The sequence below is a fragment of the Aquarana catesbeiana genome, linkage group LG03 (assembly GCF_042186555.1).
Source record: "Aquarana catesbeiana isolate 2022-GZ linkage group LG03, ASM4218655v1, whole genome shotgun sequence".
Taxonomy (NCBI): Eukaryota; Metazoa; Chordata; class Amphibia; order Anura; family Ranidae; genus Aquarana; species Aquarana catesbeiana.
The window spans coordinates 586,926,582-586,943,512 of NC_133326.1; the positions used below are offsets into that span (position 1 = coordinate 586,926,582).

At 45.1% G+C, this 16,931-nt stretch overlaps 1 protein-coding gene across 1 annotated transcript in view; it reads right to left on the minus strand.

The window, feature by feature from the left end:
* ARHGAP25 (Rho GTPase activating protein 25) overlaps nt 1-9,820 on the minus strand; it is a 214,183-nt gene extending 204,363 nt beyond the window's left edge. Inside the window, exon 1 of the mRNA XM_073622031.1 lies at nt 9,431-9,820. Coding sequence (XP_073478132.1) covers nt 9,431-9,491 — 61 coding nt within the window. The 5' untranslated portion in view covers nt 9,492-9,820. The remainder of the gene's footprint in view (nt 1-9,430) is intronic.
* Between the last annotated feature and the right edge of the window lie 7,111 nt (nt 9,821-16,931).

The following is a 16,931-nucleotide window of genomic DNA, read 5'->3' on the forward strand; positions in this document are numbered from 1 at the left end:
AGAATAGACTTCTTCTTGATTCCTCATAGCCAGCTACAATCAGTGTCCGACTCCACAATCGGCCACATTACATGGTCAGACCATGGTCCCATCTCCCTTACATATACACTCTCTGAGAGATCCTCGGCTAGATCCCGATTCTGGCATCTAAACGAGAGTCTCCTACAGATCCCTGAGGTACTAGCGGATGTGACTAGGAAACTAACTCTGTACTTTCAAGAGAACGACACCCAAGACTATGACCCTGGCTCCCTTTGGGAGGCCCATAAAACAGTCCTCAGCAGGATACTTATTAAACACGGCGCGTGCATTAAGAGAGAATGTAATGAACAACTCGCCAAACTCCTTACCAAACTTACCTCTGCGGAATCCCGTCACAAGCACCCCCCCTCACATGAGCTAGGGTCACTACACAAACAAATCACAGACTTATTACATTACAAAGCCAAGGCAGCACTACAATTCTGCCGAAAGACAAATTACGAGTCAGTAGACAAATGTGGGAGGACATTGCCCAGATTAGTAAGGGAACAAAAACTCGCAGCTTACCTCCCCCAAATTACATGCCCCAATGGTCATAAAGCCACACTACCTGTGCAAATCTCACAGTGGTTTAGCGATTTTTACTCCACCTTATACAATCTACTGAACAGAGAACTCCCCCAAGCTGACATCGAAGAATATATAACGTCCTCCCAAATTCCATCCCTTCCCACAGATGTCCAAGAAGAACTGGACTCACCAATCACCCTCAAGGAGCTCTAGCCCTTGGAGCCATGAAACCACATAAAGCCCCGAGCCCAGACAGCTATACCGTCCAATACTATAAAACATTCCTCCCGATAATTGGCCCACGAATGGTGACATTCTTTAACGTGGTGGGCTCAGAGGCCATTTTCCCCAGAGACACGCAAAAGGCTCATATCACCCTGATTCACAAAGAAGGTAAGGATCTGAGCTCATGTGGGAACCATAGGCCCATCTCCCTTTTAAACATTGATCTGAAACTGTTCACAAAGATCTTGGCTACCCGATTGGCACAGCATCTTCAATCCTTGGTACACCTTGACCAGGTGGGCTTTATCCCTACCAGTGAAGCAAGAGATAATACCATTAAGGTATTAAATCTTCTTCACGTAGCGACTACTAAAGGTGCCCCCTGTGTATTTTTAAGTACTGATGCCGAAAAGACATTCGACCGCATGAACTGGAACTCCCTAAATTCCTTCATCTCTTTCAAGCCCTACCCATACAGATACCACCCTCTTTCTTCAGGTCAAGTACAAGCCCTCTTTACCCGCTTTGTCTGGGCTCAAAAAAACGTCGAACCCAAATGTTGCTTCCAAAACAAAATGGGAGACTGGCACTACCATTTGTACTGGGTACAAATAAAGCAATCCCAAGCTACCATACCCTTGAACAGTGTGTTATGGTGCTACAACTACCTGCCCCCAGGACTGAAATCCCACCCACTGATAGGGACCATAATAAAACACAGTACCTATGCCGCCATACAAACATCCCTCAGGCCGGAAAATTCACCGACATACCCGATACTTGGACATCCGAACTTCACGCCAGGTCTTCAACCTACTAAGTACACAACCCTGAGAGACTTAGGTTACGAACAAGCCTCCAAGTTTGTCACGGCGGAGTGTTGGCCGTCGCTTTAGGAATTGACTGATGCGATGGGCAACTATCGACTTTCCTTCTGGAAAGCGGTGCAATTACAGGACTCCTTGCACTCTATCCCTGACCCCCAAAACTTCTCTCGCCAACTGACGACCTTTGAAGAGTACTGTTCGCGTACCGAGCTGCGATCTCAAATACTATCCAAAATGTACTCCCTACTAAACACGCCCTCACCACAACCACACCTACTCTATCTGGAAAGATGGGAGACAGACCTCAACCGTAAATTCTGGGTGACACAAAAACACCACACCGTCAGATTTGCCATCAAATCATCCCTGTGCACTAAAATACAGGAAACAAATTTCAAAATATTATCCAGATGGTACCTCACACCCACTGGACTACACAAGTGCTTTCCGACCACCTCGGACCGTTGCTGGCGCTGCAGGTGGGACGAGGGGTCACTACTACACATCTTCTGGTCCTGCCCTAGATTAGGGAACTTCTGGGGAAACGTCTCCCGCATAACACAGAAATTCATAGATTATAAAATTCCAGATGATGCGGCATTCTTCCTGCTCCATCTCTCAAAAATCCCAGCTAAAACCTACAAAAAAAAAAATCACTAGTACGACATTTACTAAATGCCGCTAAGGCATGTATACCTCTTTACTGGAAACATCAGTGCCCACCGACCACCATGTGCTGGCTGCGGAAGTTAGAGGATATGAACAAGATGGAGGACTCAGTCCTTACTGCGCAACAGAACCGTGATAAATACACAAAGACCTGAAGTCTCTGGAATATCTTTATTTTCTCTCATGAGGGGAAAACCCTATTACGGTCATAGATCATTTACGCCCTGGAACTGTAATTGTTCCGCCACACCCACGCCCTGTCCCTTTTCTTTCTCCTTCTCCTAGCTTTAATTTCCTTGTTTTAGACTATTAAGAAAGATGTCGATACAATATGCTTAAAGTTTTAATACGCATTGAATTAAGTATATGTAACCTCAGTGATATTAACATCTTTGTTGTAATGATGGGGTCTCACCCTTTGTGAATGTTCAAAAAAAAATTATATTTGAAATTAAAAAAAAAAAAAAGGCAGAAGATTTAATACATGTAAAGTTGAAAAAATGACTGAAAGTCCGCTTTAAGACATGACTCCCAAGTGTTACTGACTGACTGCAGCTTGTAAGCACCACGCATGTGCAAGCACCATGCATAAGCACCACACATGTGCAATGGCGCTATAAATTATGAGACATGTAGTCTCAAAGAGGGGAATTAAGTGGCTGTAAACCGTGTGCACTGCCCGAGCTGAAGTTTGGGGAAGCTGCACACAAGATCCTGAGGCTGCCGGTTTTAGTACTACTTTAAATACTGTGTCTTTTAGGTACAGATAATCTAAGGTGGTCCTATGCATCAACAAGATCTCTTATGTGCAGAAATATTAAGGAAGACAGGTGCGTTATTCAAGTTCTTCTGCAGAAGTACAAAGAAACATGCAATACTGAGGACTGAGTGGCCTGCCAAAGAAAACTTGCAGCAGATGAATTACATCATGCTGACTTCCCTTTGCAATCCTTATATAGCATTGTCAATTTATGCAGAGCTTCACATATATATTGTACATTCACATGAGTCCCCACCCTCAAGGTGTTTACAATCTAAGGGCCCTAACTTACATTCATACATACACATACTATGTAGGGCCAATTTGGACAGGAGCCAATTAACCTATCAGCATGTTTTTGGAGTGTGGGAGAAAACCGGAGTACCTGGTGGAAACCCATGCAGGCACAAGGAGAACATGCAAACTCCAGGCAGGTAGTGTTGTAGTTGGGATGAACTTGTGACCTAGTGCTGCTAGGTGGAATTGCTAACCACTACACCACTGTTCTGCACCATCATCTTAGACATAACAGAAACCAATGTGCCTCTGGTTCAGCCATCTACAGCCTGGTCAAGTCTACAGTATTGTCAGAGCAGTCTTCATGGAAGTATTGCTGCAAAACAAAAAAAGTTGTACCTATGAAAAGGAAACAATAACAAGCAACTTGCCTATGCATGAAAACGCAAGAACTGATATGCAGCAAAATTAAAATCTGAAATATTTTGGCAGTAACATAAGGAAGTTTGTTCACCAAAAATCCAGAGAGTAGTACAAGGATAAGTGTCTGCAGGTAGCAGCAAGCATAGTAAAAGGTAACTTGTAAGTTTGGGGCTGCATTTCTGCACATGTAGTTGACCAGAATTAATGGTCTCCTCCATGCTGAAAAGTACAAGCAGATATTTTACCATCGTGGACATATCAGGGAACCAAATTTAATATGTTACTAAACCTAAAACCTGCATTCAATATATCTGGTCTCCCACAGTACACAGAATATGAAATTGCAATTATTTTAGTAAATATGAACTGCTAAATACCCTTTCTCATCAGCAGTATATAGCAGCCTTGTGACTTGTATCAGTTTCTAGTAAAGCTTGTAGGAGGAGTTTTCATTCTTCCCTGATCCTCTTTCTGGACAGGGCTGATTGGTCCCTGTGCTGATCAAATGCACTCTCCCAAGAAAAAAAAATTCTCTAGCAATACACACCAAACTGAGCATGTGCAGCCTGTCCCTTGGATCTGTATATATCAGGTTATATTTTGGAGACAGTGAAAGAAGACAGCAATTCAAAAGTTTAAACAATGCATTCCATATCCTTAAAAACATGTAAAAAATGCATTTCAGTAGGAAAACCAAAACAATTGTGTACACAAAATGCTATAATTTGAATAGAAATGTTTCTAGGTTCTCTTAAAGGGGTTGTAAATTCTTGTGTTTTTTCACCCTAATGCATCCTATGCATTAAGGTGAAAAAACACTTGGCAGTCACCGGCCCCCCCCAGCCCCCCTATGTTACTTACCTTAGCCCCTTCATCTCTTCGGCACGCTGTCCCTCTCTCCACGGGGTCCTGGCTCTTGATTGGATAGATTGATAGCAGCGCAGACATTGGCTCCCGCTCTTTTCACTCAAATACAATGACGCGGGCGGGGTCGAGTCCGGCACTCATGTCTTGTGGATGCAAATGCTGGACTCGGGAGCGCACCCGCAAGGTAACCCCCTCAATACAGCACTTCTCCTAGGGGGTTATCTGATGTGGGGAAGAGCAGCGAGAGCTCCCAGAAGACCCCAGAAGAGGATGTTCGGTGCCACTCTGTGCAAAACGAGTTGCACAGTGGAGGTAAGTATGACATGTTTGTTATTTTAAAAAAACAAAAATGATCCTTTACAATCACTTTAAAGCCTTGACTCTTTGAGGACACAGATATGAGACTGTTCCACCATATTAAAAACAATAAGAAGGAAATTTAGTGCTGTGAAAGTCAGCAGAAGAAACGAGTAAGCACTGTGCAGGACAGAGTTGATTGACACTCCAAAAAGTGTTAATTTCCCCGCAGAATTTGGGGAATGTTTCCTCTACAACAGACCAGCGTTCAAAAGCACATGTAGGTGGGGTACAGGGTGATACAGCGGAATAACACAATCAGTCTCAGTACAGTGAATTAACTTGTATTGAAATAAAGAAGAGACAGTTCACAAATAACCCAGTAGGTAGCCAGCCCAACTCTCATAGTTCCAACAGTTTAAGCAGAAAGCAGAATGTAGCTGTCAGTCTGTAGAGAAGGGAGGAATGCGGCCTGGCTGTTTTGAACCCAAATGCAGGTGTCCAGAGAAGTTGCAATCCCTATGCTTTCCCTCCTCGTCAGGAAACTTTTAGTGCCACTATTGCTATCCCTAAAAGGCGGGGTACCTGCCCCTACTCTACCAACTTGCAAATGCACACCAAACCTGGGAGCCAGGGCCTTAAATATGCTCTACCTGACCCAAGATGGCTGCCAGAGTCACATGGGGCAGAAACATCCAATTCGATGCATCCCCAATGACCCAAGAAACCATAGGGGAATTAAGTTCCTCTTGACTTCCTCTCCAACTGCAGTGATTCTGCGGAGAGCGCCACCTGCAATGGAGAAAGCAGACTGCACTTGCCTACACACAGGCAGCAGGAGAGGTAAGTATTCTTTTTCTTCTTTACATGTATTTGTTAAGACTCTCCTTGCACTGACGCAACACAGCAAAGTAAACAGGCCCTAACTGACCACAGCCCAAATCAGAAGAATATTTTTGGAGGGATTTTTTTGTGATGGTGGTAGGGATATTACATTGTGAGCTTCAGTGAGGAAAATATACAGTAATAATTTTACCTGTTTACATTGATGTCTATAATATTATTTTTAATCTAGATTACATTTTAGTACATTATATACAGTATATACACTCACCGGCTACTTTATTAGGTACACCCGTTCAATTGCTTGGTAACACAAATTGCTAATTAGCCAATCACATGGCAGCAACTCAATGCATTTAGGCATCTAGACATGGTGAAGATGATTTGCTGAGGTTCAAACCGAGCATCAGAATGGGGAAGAAAGGGGATTTAAGTGACTTTGAACGTGGCATGGTTGTTGGTGCCAGACAGCCTGGTCTGAGTTTTTCAAAAACTGCTGATCTACTGGGATTTTCACACACAACCATCTCTAGGGTTTACAGAGAATGGTCCAAAAAAGAGAAAATATCCAGTGAGCAGCAGTTGTGTGGACAAAAATGCTTTGTTGATGTCAGAGGTCAGAGCAGAATAGGCAGACTGGTTTGAGATGATAGAAGAGCACTCAAATGACTACTCCAAGGTATGCAGAATACCATCTCTGGGTGCCACTCCTGTCAGCTAAGAACAGGAAACTGAGGTTTACCATTTGCACAGGCTCATCAAAATTGGACAATAGAAGATTGGAAAAGCATTGCCTGGTCTGTTGAGTGTCGTTTTCAGCTGCGATATTTAGATGGTAGGATCAGAATTTGGTGTAAACAACATGAAAGCATGGATCCATCCTGCCTTGTATCAACAGTTCAGACTAGTGGTGGTGGTATAATGGTGTGGGGGATATTTTCTTGGCACCCTTTGCGCCCCTTAGTACCAATTGAGCATAATTTAAACACCACGGCCTACCTGAGCTTTGTTGCTCACCATGTCCATCCCTTTATGACGACAGTGTACCCATCTTCTGATAGCTACTTCCAGCAGGATAATGCACCATGTCACAAAGCTCAAATTATCTCACCACTGGTTTCTTGAACATGACAATGAGGTCACTGTACTCCAATGGCCTCCACAGTCACAAAATCTCAATCCAATAGCACTTTTGAGATGTGGTGGAACGGGAGATTGGAATCATGGATGTGCAGCTGACAAATCTGCAGCAAGTGCATGATGCTATTATGTCAATATGGACAAAATCTCTGAGTCTCTGAGGAATGTTTCCAAAACCTTGTTGAATCTATGCCACGAAGAATGAAGGCAGTTCTGAAGGCAAAAGGGTGTCCAACCCAGTACTAGGAAGGTGTACCTAATAAAGTGTCTGGTGAGTGTATATTTATATGTACAGTTGAATATATATTTTAGATAGATAGATAGAAATAAAAATAACTCAACACACAGCCATTAATGTCTAAACCGCTGGCAACAAAAGTGAGTACACCCCTAAGTGAAAATGTCCAAATTGGGCACAATTCGTTAGTGTTACAAGGTCTCAGGTGTGAATGGGGAGCAGGTGTGTTAAATTTGGTGTTATCGCTCTCACTTTCTCATACTGGTCACTGGAAGTTCAACATGGCACCTCATGGCAAAGAACTCTCTGAGGATCTGAAAAAAAGAAGTGTTGCTCTAAATAAAGACGGCCTAGGCTATAAGAAGATTGCCAAGACCCTGAAACTGAGCTGCAGCACTGTGGCCAAGACCATAAAGTGGTTTAACAGGACAGGTTCCACTCAGAACAGGCCTCGCCGTGGTCGACCAAAGAAGTTGAGTGCACATGCTCAGTGTCATATCCAGAGGCTGTCTTCTGGAAATAGACATATGAGTGCTGCCAGAATTGTTGCAGAGGTTGAAGGGGTGGGGGGGTCAGCCTGTCAGTGCTTAGACCACACGCCACACACTGAATCAAATTGGTCTGCATGGCTGTAGTCCCAGAAGGAAGCCTCTTCTAAAGATGATGCACAAGAAAGCCTGCAAACAGTTTGCTGAAGACAAGCAGACTAAGCACATGGATTACTGGAACCATGTCCTGTGGTCTGATGAGACCAAGATAAACTTATTTGGTTCATGGGTGTCAAACGTGTGTGGTGGCAACCAGGTGAGGAGTACAAAGACAAGTGTGTCTTGCCTACAGTCAAGCATGGTGGTGGGAGTGTCATGGTCTGGGGCTGCATGAGTGCTGCCGGCACTGGGGAGCTACTATTTATTGAGGGAACCATGAATTCCAACATGTACTGTGACATACTGAAGCAGAGCATGATCCCCTCCCTTTGGAGAATGGGCTGCGAGGCAGTATTCCAATGTGAAAACGACCCCAAACACACCTCCAAGACTACCACTGCCTTGCTAAAGAAGCTGAGGGTAAAGGTAATAGACTGGCCAAGCATGTCTCCAGACCTAAACCCTATTGAGCATCTGTGGGGCATCCTCAAATGGAAGGTGGAGGAGTGCAAGGTCTCTAACATCCACCAGCTCCGTGATGTTGTCATGGAGGAGTGGAAGAGGACTCCAGTGGCAACCTGTGAAGCTCTGGTGAACTTCATGCCCAAGAGGGTTAAGGCAGTGCTGGAAAATAATGGTGGCCACACAGAATATTGACACTTTGGGCCCAATTTAGACATTTTCACTTAGGGGTGTACTCACTTTTTTGCCAGCGGTTTAGACATTAATGGCTGTTTGTTGAGTTATTTTGAGGGGACAGCAAATTTACACTGTTATATAAGCTGTACACTCACTACTTTACATTGTAGCAAAGTGTCATTTCTTCAGTGTTGTCACATAAAAAGATATAATAAAATATTTACAAAAATATGAGGGCGCACTCACTTTTGTGAGATAATATATATACACACACACACATACAGTACTCTATTCATGAAAAGTAAATGAGGAGTATAAGCCTTTGTTCAGACTCCATGTCTGCTACAGTACTCTGAATATGAACAGTGTGGTCATAACCCAACAAAATTGTGACAAGGATGGTCTAGCCAACCAAGCAAATAAGAATGGTCAAAACATGAAGCCAAGACAAATGATCAACTACCCTTTACCCAAGTATGAATGCTAACCATAAAGCAAGAATATGAGTTGTAGCCAAGGCAGATAAAGTTCCCTTAGTCAGGCAACAGAAATATAGAAGGCACACTAGCAGAAGAAACACACTCTAGAACCAATCTGTATTTTACAATGGGCTAATAGTCTGGAACCCTTGAAAAGGCTAACTGTCCAATAATTGGTGTGCTGAGGTCTGGGAATGCACAAGCAACAACTAGATATCAGAGTCTTAACTGTCCACTGACCAGCTGATGAGGGCCAAACCAAAGATGAGTGACCACAAGACAACCCACCAGATAATCATCAGGTGAATTCTTTACAGAAACACAATAAAGGCTTATTGGATCAGGCAATGCTACGTGCAATTGTGCACAAAGTGTGATAGTCTACAGAAACCAATTACATTTCGTATTACTGCTATATGATCTGATTCAGATATATGAATTCTGATCAGTTGTATTACTGCACTATATACACACACGCATTAAGTAAGCCACAAAGTTAAATTACTTTATGAAAGAATGGGTTTTCTTCCTGATAAAATACCACATCCACATCATACATACAAATATAAAAAATAAAACTTCTTTACCTCTGCGGGCAAGGTCGGATTTCAAGGAAAAATCCCATTTTCCTGGAAGTTTCAGAGACATGGCGATGAAGCCAGTGAATTTGAGAATTCAATTGTCAGGCCCAATGCAAATCCACCATGTTAACATTACAGCTGCATGTTAATTCACCAGCAGTCTTCCTCTTTCCGCTGCTTAGCTCAGCAGGTAATGTCCGGTACGATTCAATTACTGAACCTTACACATTGCTTCGAAAAGGTTTCATATTCTTAGGTACTTCCTTCAAGACGGCCGAAGCATCCAACCTCACACCAAGAGCAGCCCAGGATCTTGTTAATCTGAAAATGCTGAAAAAAAAGAAAAAAACTCGACTCTCCAGTCAGTCAGCTACATTGTACGCGTTTGAGGAAGTTGTGGGCATTTCATAAACACATTTGAAAAAAAAAAAATGTATTCAGAGGAGCAGAGGCTGTGTAATTTCTGCCTGACAGCTTGTAAATGAATGTACAGCAAGCAATGAAAATTCCCTTCAGATACCATGCAGGATGTATTTATGCACATTCATTAAAATAGAATATAAAACTGAGTGTATTTATAATAGCCTAATTGCTCATACTTACAGGCAGATGTGTAGGCAAATATAAAAAAAAAACATATAACCCAGTTATGTGTTCATAAATCCTAAAAAGAGGAACACAAAGCCTTCAACATCACTATGATGCAGTAACACAATAACAATGTATCTATATAGGTCATTGTCATCCCAAATCCCCCAAATTAGGTTCTTATTCATCAATTTAGAATCATACAATCCTTTCCTTTAGGTTTCTGATTCAACTATACATTAAAATGAACCCAAAAGACAGTGCCTAGCCGCTGAATGGTTTATTTTTCATTTGGAATCTACTTCTGCTTCTGATTGTCCATCTTGCTAAATCTCTATTACTGACAGCGGCAAAATCTTTTTAAAGTGAAAATGCAAACCCCTTCCCGTGCCACCCTTTTTTTGCCCCCTGTAGCCTCAGTAACACCAATTGGAGCATGGAGTGGGAGTGTACACAGGATCATTCTAAATCTGGCTGTATTGGATTTTTAAAAAACTTTAAGGGTTCATTTGCACTTGCTGTCCAGGATTGGGAGGGGAGAGGGTAAAAACAGACGATTAGACTGCAAAGGCAGATGTACAGATTTTGCATGGCAAAAATTATCCCCCCACGCCACCCGTCATGGTCAACTGGCAGAGCCGCCACCAAAGGAGAATCATTAAAGTGAATGTGTATGTGCCAAAATGTCCTTTCAGCAGTGTGAAATGCTAGCAGTTGTGGTGTAACATTTATAGGGTTAAAACAGCCAATGATAAGTAGTGGGGGGCGGGATGCAGACGTGACGCTGATGAGTTAGGGGAGGGGCCTGATTGGGAGGGGAGATCACCGCTCCAAGTAGATCGATGGAAATAAACCTCATCCTCAGAGTTGAAGCAACAGGTGCTGGCAATGCATATAGCAATTAGGAAGAGAGAAGATTCTGGACAGCCTCACTCCAAAAATTAGCCTTTATTCATTAAAAAATGGTATCAAAAATACATGCCACAGCAGAACACAGGACAGAAGAGCTGACGCGTTTCACAGTATCAAACAGTGCTTAATCGTAGCTGGAGGGGCCTGATTGCGGTGCCTGGTGAGAGCGTGTGGAGGAGCTCCGGGGGGACCAGCGGGAGCTGAGCGGTGTTAGAGACTGCAAAAGCAGCCGCATATGACAGCCACAGGACCCCGAGACTAGCAGGGCGGATGGAACAGAGCAGGCCACGAAGGAGAGCTCAGGAGAAAGTAGAGAAGCCCCCGGTGTAAAAGAGATAAAAGAGGGGAGTAGAGGAGAGCACCGGGAGCTCATATAGACTGGCCTATGTACACCCCCCCCCTCCCTCTCCCCCTTATACCATCGTCTCCGCAGGAGACTTGAGGAAAGACACAGACAGTAGAAGCAGGTGGAGCTGCACATATAAGGGGCTACACAAATATGAAATAAGGTAGCACTGCAATGTTTAATTAAATTATTTCCTGCTGACTGGAGGCTGATAGCTGGAATTAGCGCTTTTGAGTGTCTGTTAACCCCACACTCCCCAGGTAAAAGGTCTCTGAAAAAACTTAAAACGCATATGCTCATTTAAAATAAAGTGGGGGATAACATATCCACCATACAAAGTTGGTGGATATGTTAAGTATAAGTATATTTAAATCGCTAAGAGACAAGACTGTGATTATGATACATCAAAGCGATAAGAATTAAGATACTGGCAGATCACTGGGACATTATACATATTCAGAAGTGAAGAGGAAATGTGTAGAAGCGGCTGTGAAATAAAAAGTATAAGAACTGCTCCTTTTTTTCTTTTTTCTCCATCTCCTTTTGGGTTGGAAGTAAATATACATGCTGATAAAAGGACAATATGTAAAGATATTGAGAAGTACCTGTAAGAGCTGAAAGGAGGATGGTGGATTGTTTTGAGCACACACTGCAGGCCATTGCTGATTCCACCTGAACTGTTTATTGTAAGAGTCTCTGGAAGTGTTTGCAAACTTTCACTTGGAGGGGAAAGTGAAGAGGGGAGAGGATAAAAGAGTAGTATACAGAGATCCCAAAGGAGGGATAAGGACTGTGCTATATCCTATCGATGCTTGTTTGTCTGCTTCTCATTGGCTCTACGGCTTGCCTATCTATTGAGATGCTTATCCACTGTTCTCTTTTTTTTTTGTAATTCTTTTATTTCTTTCAAAGACATAACAGGTTAATTATCAAAGAAAAATAAAACGAATGACAGCATATACAGAAGTGATTGAATCAAAAACATGTCACGTAAAGGGTTAAATACCATATCAGAAGTGACAAACAAACATGCCCCTCAGTTATGTGTTCTGCAAAGTGCATGTAGGGATTAAACCGTGCGGTGGAGCAGTCTATGGACTCAACCGGAAAAGCTTCCTAAGTGTCATCTTAATAACCCATTAGGATCTGCATAGCTACCAAGACTAATCAGTGAGATTAAAATTAAAATTTCCCAGCTGGCTGGGAGGAAAGCCCCCAAGAAACCAGCTGAGTCCAGTCGTGGGATGCACAGACAAGTAATATATATCAGGATATTCTCAGTATTTGACTAAACTTTCCCCAAGACTGGAGGGGATTTGAGGGGGAACAGAAGAAGGGGAGCGAGGACGGGGGGGGGAAGGTATAAAGCCCCCCACAGTTAGGGGAAAAAAAGGGGGGTGAGTGGAGGGTGGTGAGCGGCAGAGGCAGAGAGAGAAGGAGGAAGGGGAAGAGAGAGAAGGAAAGGAGGAGCAGCAGTGGTGCCCCCCGGCTAGGCAATAACCCGGGCCCTGGAATCATTCAGCCTGTGCCACCTCTTGGAGGTACGATTCAGAATAGATATAGTGTTGCCATGGTCGCCACGTCTCCCGAAAGGCCTCCTCCCTGCCGTACAGTGTGGCGGTGAGATCTTCCATGTTTCGAATTTCGTTCACCTTGGCATACCACTGTGTTTTCGTTGGTGGGGACTCCGATCTCCAACACAAGGGTATACATGCCTTGGCGGCATTCAATAATTGGATGGTAAGAGAGGCTTTGTATTTCTTGATTGGTCGTTAGAGAGATGCAGCAAGCAGGCCCTGGGGTCCCCTCTCCAGAGCAACACCGGTCAAGTGCCCAATTGTGCGTGCCACCTCCAGCCAGTAGGGTTTAATTTTGGGGCAGTCCCAAAAAATATGGAACATCGTTCCCTCTCCCACCCCACACCACCAACATAGACTAGGAACTTGTGGGAAAAAAACGGTGTAGAGTGGAAGGCACTCTGTACCAACGAGTCACAATTTTATAGCATGTCTCTTGAACTCTGGTGGCCAAGGATGATTTCTGGGCAAAATGTAGAATCTTTTCCCTTTGTGGTTCAGTGAATTGAACACCTAGTTCCTCTTCCCACTTAGAAAGGAAGGGGGGCATGAACCCTTCTTCTGGTGAAACCAGGGAGGAGTATATCAGCGATAAACAATGGCGGGTTGGTTCTTTGCGGTGGCAGATTTGTTCCAGCTCTGTAAGCTGGTGCGATATACCCGGAGTCCGTGCACATCGGCGTAGAAAGTTACGAAGTTGTAGGCCACTCAAAAAATCCAATGGAGGCTCGGAACCCGCCATCCCGGCGTCCCCCTGAGCTGGCCAGTCGGGCCTAGGAAGTCATGGAGGTGTGGCCACCTGCCCCCCGCCGTCAAATAACGGAATACAGGACCCTGACAACTGGGTAGAAAATCAGGGTTGCCCGGGATTGGCACCATCGGTGAAGGTATCGGAGATACCGAAGAGTGTCGGAAGGTGTCTCTCGCCACCTGAATTGTGCTTCCTAGTGTGGGGTGAGCGACGATGGCCTTCGGTATGGGAGTGGTGATCCACGGCCAACTCTTGGCCGTGCCGTCTGAGTCCTCCAGCTCCATTGCCACCCACTGTTTTGCCTCCGCATGGCAGTGCCAGTCGACTACTCTGGTGAGGTGTGTTGCCCTATAGTAAGCTTTTACATCAGGGAGGCCAACCCCACCTTTGTGTTTTGTCATGTGGAGAGTTGTATCGGTTGCCCAATGTAGCTGGTATTCCGCGCGCAGACGGCGTACTATGTCCGTGCCCACCGTAATGTTAAGTAGAGAGGATTTTGTTAAGTTAATTTGGAACAGGGAGAGAGCCCCATAGACTCGGAGGGAGTGAAGTAAGATAGGAAGTGAGGCAAGTGGGTCTGCCAAGAAAAAGATAAGGTCGTCCGCAAAAGCGGCTACTTTATGGGCCCCGGACGATTTGTGAGTTCGCCCTTATCCTGCAAAGGAAGGGTTCCAACGTGAGTATAAAGATTAGCGGGGACAGAGGACATCCCTGTCGGGTACCATTGCGAATGGTAAAGTAGCTCGACCTTGACTCATTGACCTTAACTGCAGCCGTAGGATGGGAGTAGAGCGATAATATCCAACTAAGCATCGATGAGCGAAGACCGATGTGCTCCAGGGTGGCCTGTATAAAGGACCAGTCTACACGGTCGAAAGCCTTCTCCGCGTCTGTAGACAGCAGGAGAAGGGGTCGCCGTGATGTCCTGGCTGCATGAATTAAGTTTATCACCCTAATGGTGTTATCACGGGGTTCTCGCTGCGGTACAAAACCCGCTTGGTCCTTATGAATCAGGCTCGGTATATGTAGGATTATCCTATTGGCCAGTATCTTGGCAAACAGTTTCAGATCAGTGTTCAGGAAAGCTATCGGCCGATAGCTTCCACACCGCAATGGATCCTTCCCCTCTTTGGGGATAAGGGATATGTATGCTCTTAAAGTGTCAATGGGAAAAGAATTGCCTTCTGTGATCGAGTTAAGTGCAGATACCAAGGGTTTAGAGAGCGTCTCAAAGAAGGTCTTATAGTATGCCGGTGTGAAACCATCCGGGCCTGGGGCTTTCCTTGGCTTCGAGTCTGCCAGTGCCACACCCAGCTCCGCCAAGGTGATGGGTTCCTCTAGTTCTTCCTGAACAGCAGTCGGAAGTGAGGGCATGCCCGACGTGGCCAGATAGGATCGGGGGGTAAATCCCCCAGCGGAATTCGGGTCCTCAGGTGGTTGCCTGTCTAGGTTGTAGAGGCCTTCATAAAATGATCAGAACTCTGCTGCGATATCAGATGATGCGGTCATCTTCCGACCGGAGGATGACAAGATGTGGGAAATGTAGGTTTTGGTACGGGGATCACGCAGTGCTCTGGCTAGTAGCGAACCGGGTTTATTGGAGTACTCGTACATCGTTCGGCCTACCCATGGCAGTTTTTGTTTTGTTTTATGAAACAAAAGTGTACGAAGCTCTTCGCGAGCTTTGAGGAGTTCATGGTGTGTGGAACGGGCAAGACTAGCCTTATGAGCGCACTCTAGGGAACGGATCTGAGTGAAGAGTTTGTCTATGCGGCGTGTTCTTTCCCGTTTAAGGCGGGCACCTATGCTAATTAAAATGCCCCTTACAACTGTCTTGCGGGCCTCCCAGACCATTAAGGGGTTAGGAACTGAGGCTTCGTTGACAGAGAAATACTCCCGCAACTTGGCCTGTATTTCTGAGCGGATCTCCTCTGACTGCAGCATAGCTTCATTAAGCCTCCACAAGGGTGGAGTCCGAGTCACCGGCCCCAACCGAAGTGTCAGGTGTATCGGCGCATGGTCCGAGAAGGAAATGACATCAATGGAGGTATTCACCACCCTAGCTAGGTCTTTATGTGATAGCAGCAAATAGTCCAATCTCGAGTAGGAGTGGTTGACTGGAGAGAAGTACGTATAGTCCCTATCCTGGGGGTGTGACAGTCGCCAAGGATCTATCAAGCGCAGAGCATGGAGGTCCGCTTTCATTCGCTTGAGGCGGGCGTAGGAAAGATGGGATGAGCCGCGTGAGGCGTCTAACAGGGGATCCATCGTAAAGTTAAGGTCCCCCCCAAAGATGAGCACCCCCTCCGAAAACTCCAGTAAATGAGGTAGCAGCTTCCGCAGGAATTGTGGGTGGTCTACATTGGGAAAGTAGACATTGGTGAAGGTGACCTGCACATCAGACACCCTCCCCTTCAGAAGAAGAAAGCAACCCTGTGGATCTACCCGCTGCACCTCAAACATCCACGGTACCGATTTTGCTACAAGGATGCTGACCCCCTTGGATTTGGAGATGGGCGATATGCTGTGGTATGCCGTCAGGAACGCTCCATTAGTCAATTTAGGAATACGGTCACCATGGAAGTGCGTTTCCTGTAAAAAGGTAATTTGAGTTTTGCCCTTGCGCAGATCAGTTAGTAGCTGGGAGCGCTATTCTGGAACATTAAGGCCCCATACATTGAGGGAGGTGACCTTTAGGAGACCCATAGCGTTGGTTATCTCACTGGCAAGCAAGAACAATAAAGTGAGGTGGGCAATCGTCTCCAGCCCCAGTCCCTACCCAGCCAAGGGGCAACACCACCGGAAAAGGAGAAGAGGGCAAAAGAGGGGTAGAAAGGAGGGGAGAGCGAGCAAGGGGAAAGGAGGGAGGGGGATAGAGGGAGAGGGTTATAGGAAAAACAATCTAGCAATACAATTACTCTCTGGACCCCCGATTAGCACCGAAAAGTCCAATCGGGAGACCGCCCTAAATGGGGGTGGACAGGGCAGTGAGGATTGCTTTTTATCAAGCAATTCAATGACCAAAAGTTAGACAAAAAAGTCATTATGTTAGGAGATGCACTAGGCGGGGGCTATGAGAACCGTAAGAAATAAATATAACGTTAGAACCAACTTAACATCAAATATAATCCAGCGAGCATTTAACACTCATATAACATATGAAAATACCGGTCTTTTATAGCCGCAGAGCGTTGCTGCATCGGGAGGAGGGCTCTGTGACACAGGGACCCTACACAGGCCACAAATACCGATGGGTAAAGCCTGCCCGAGTTTCCTCCGTCCCGTCCCCCGATGCATCAAGACCGGGACACAATCCTTCCTGGAAGGTAACCA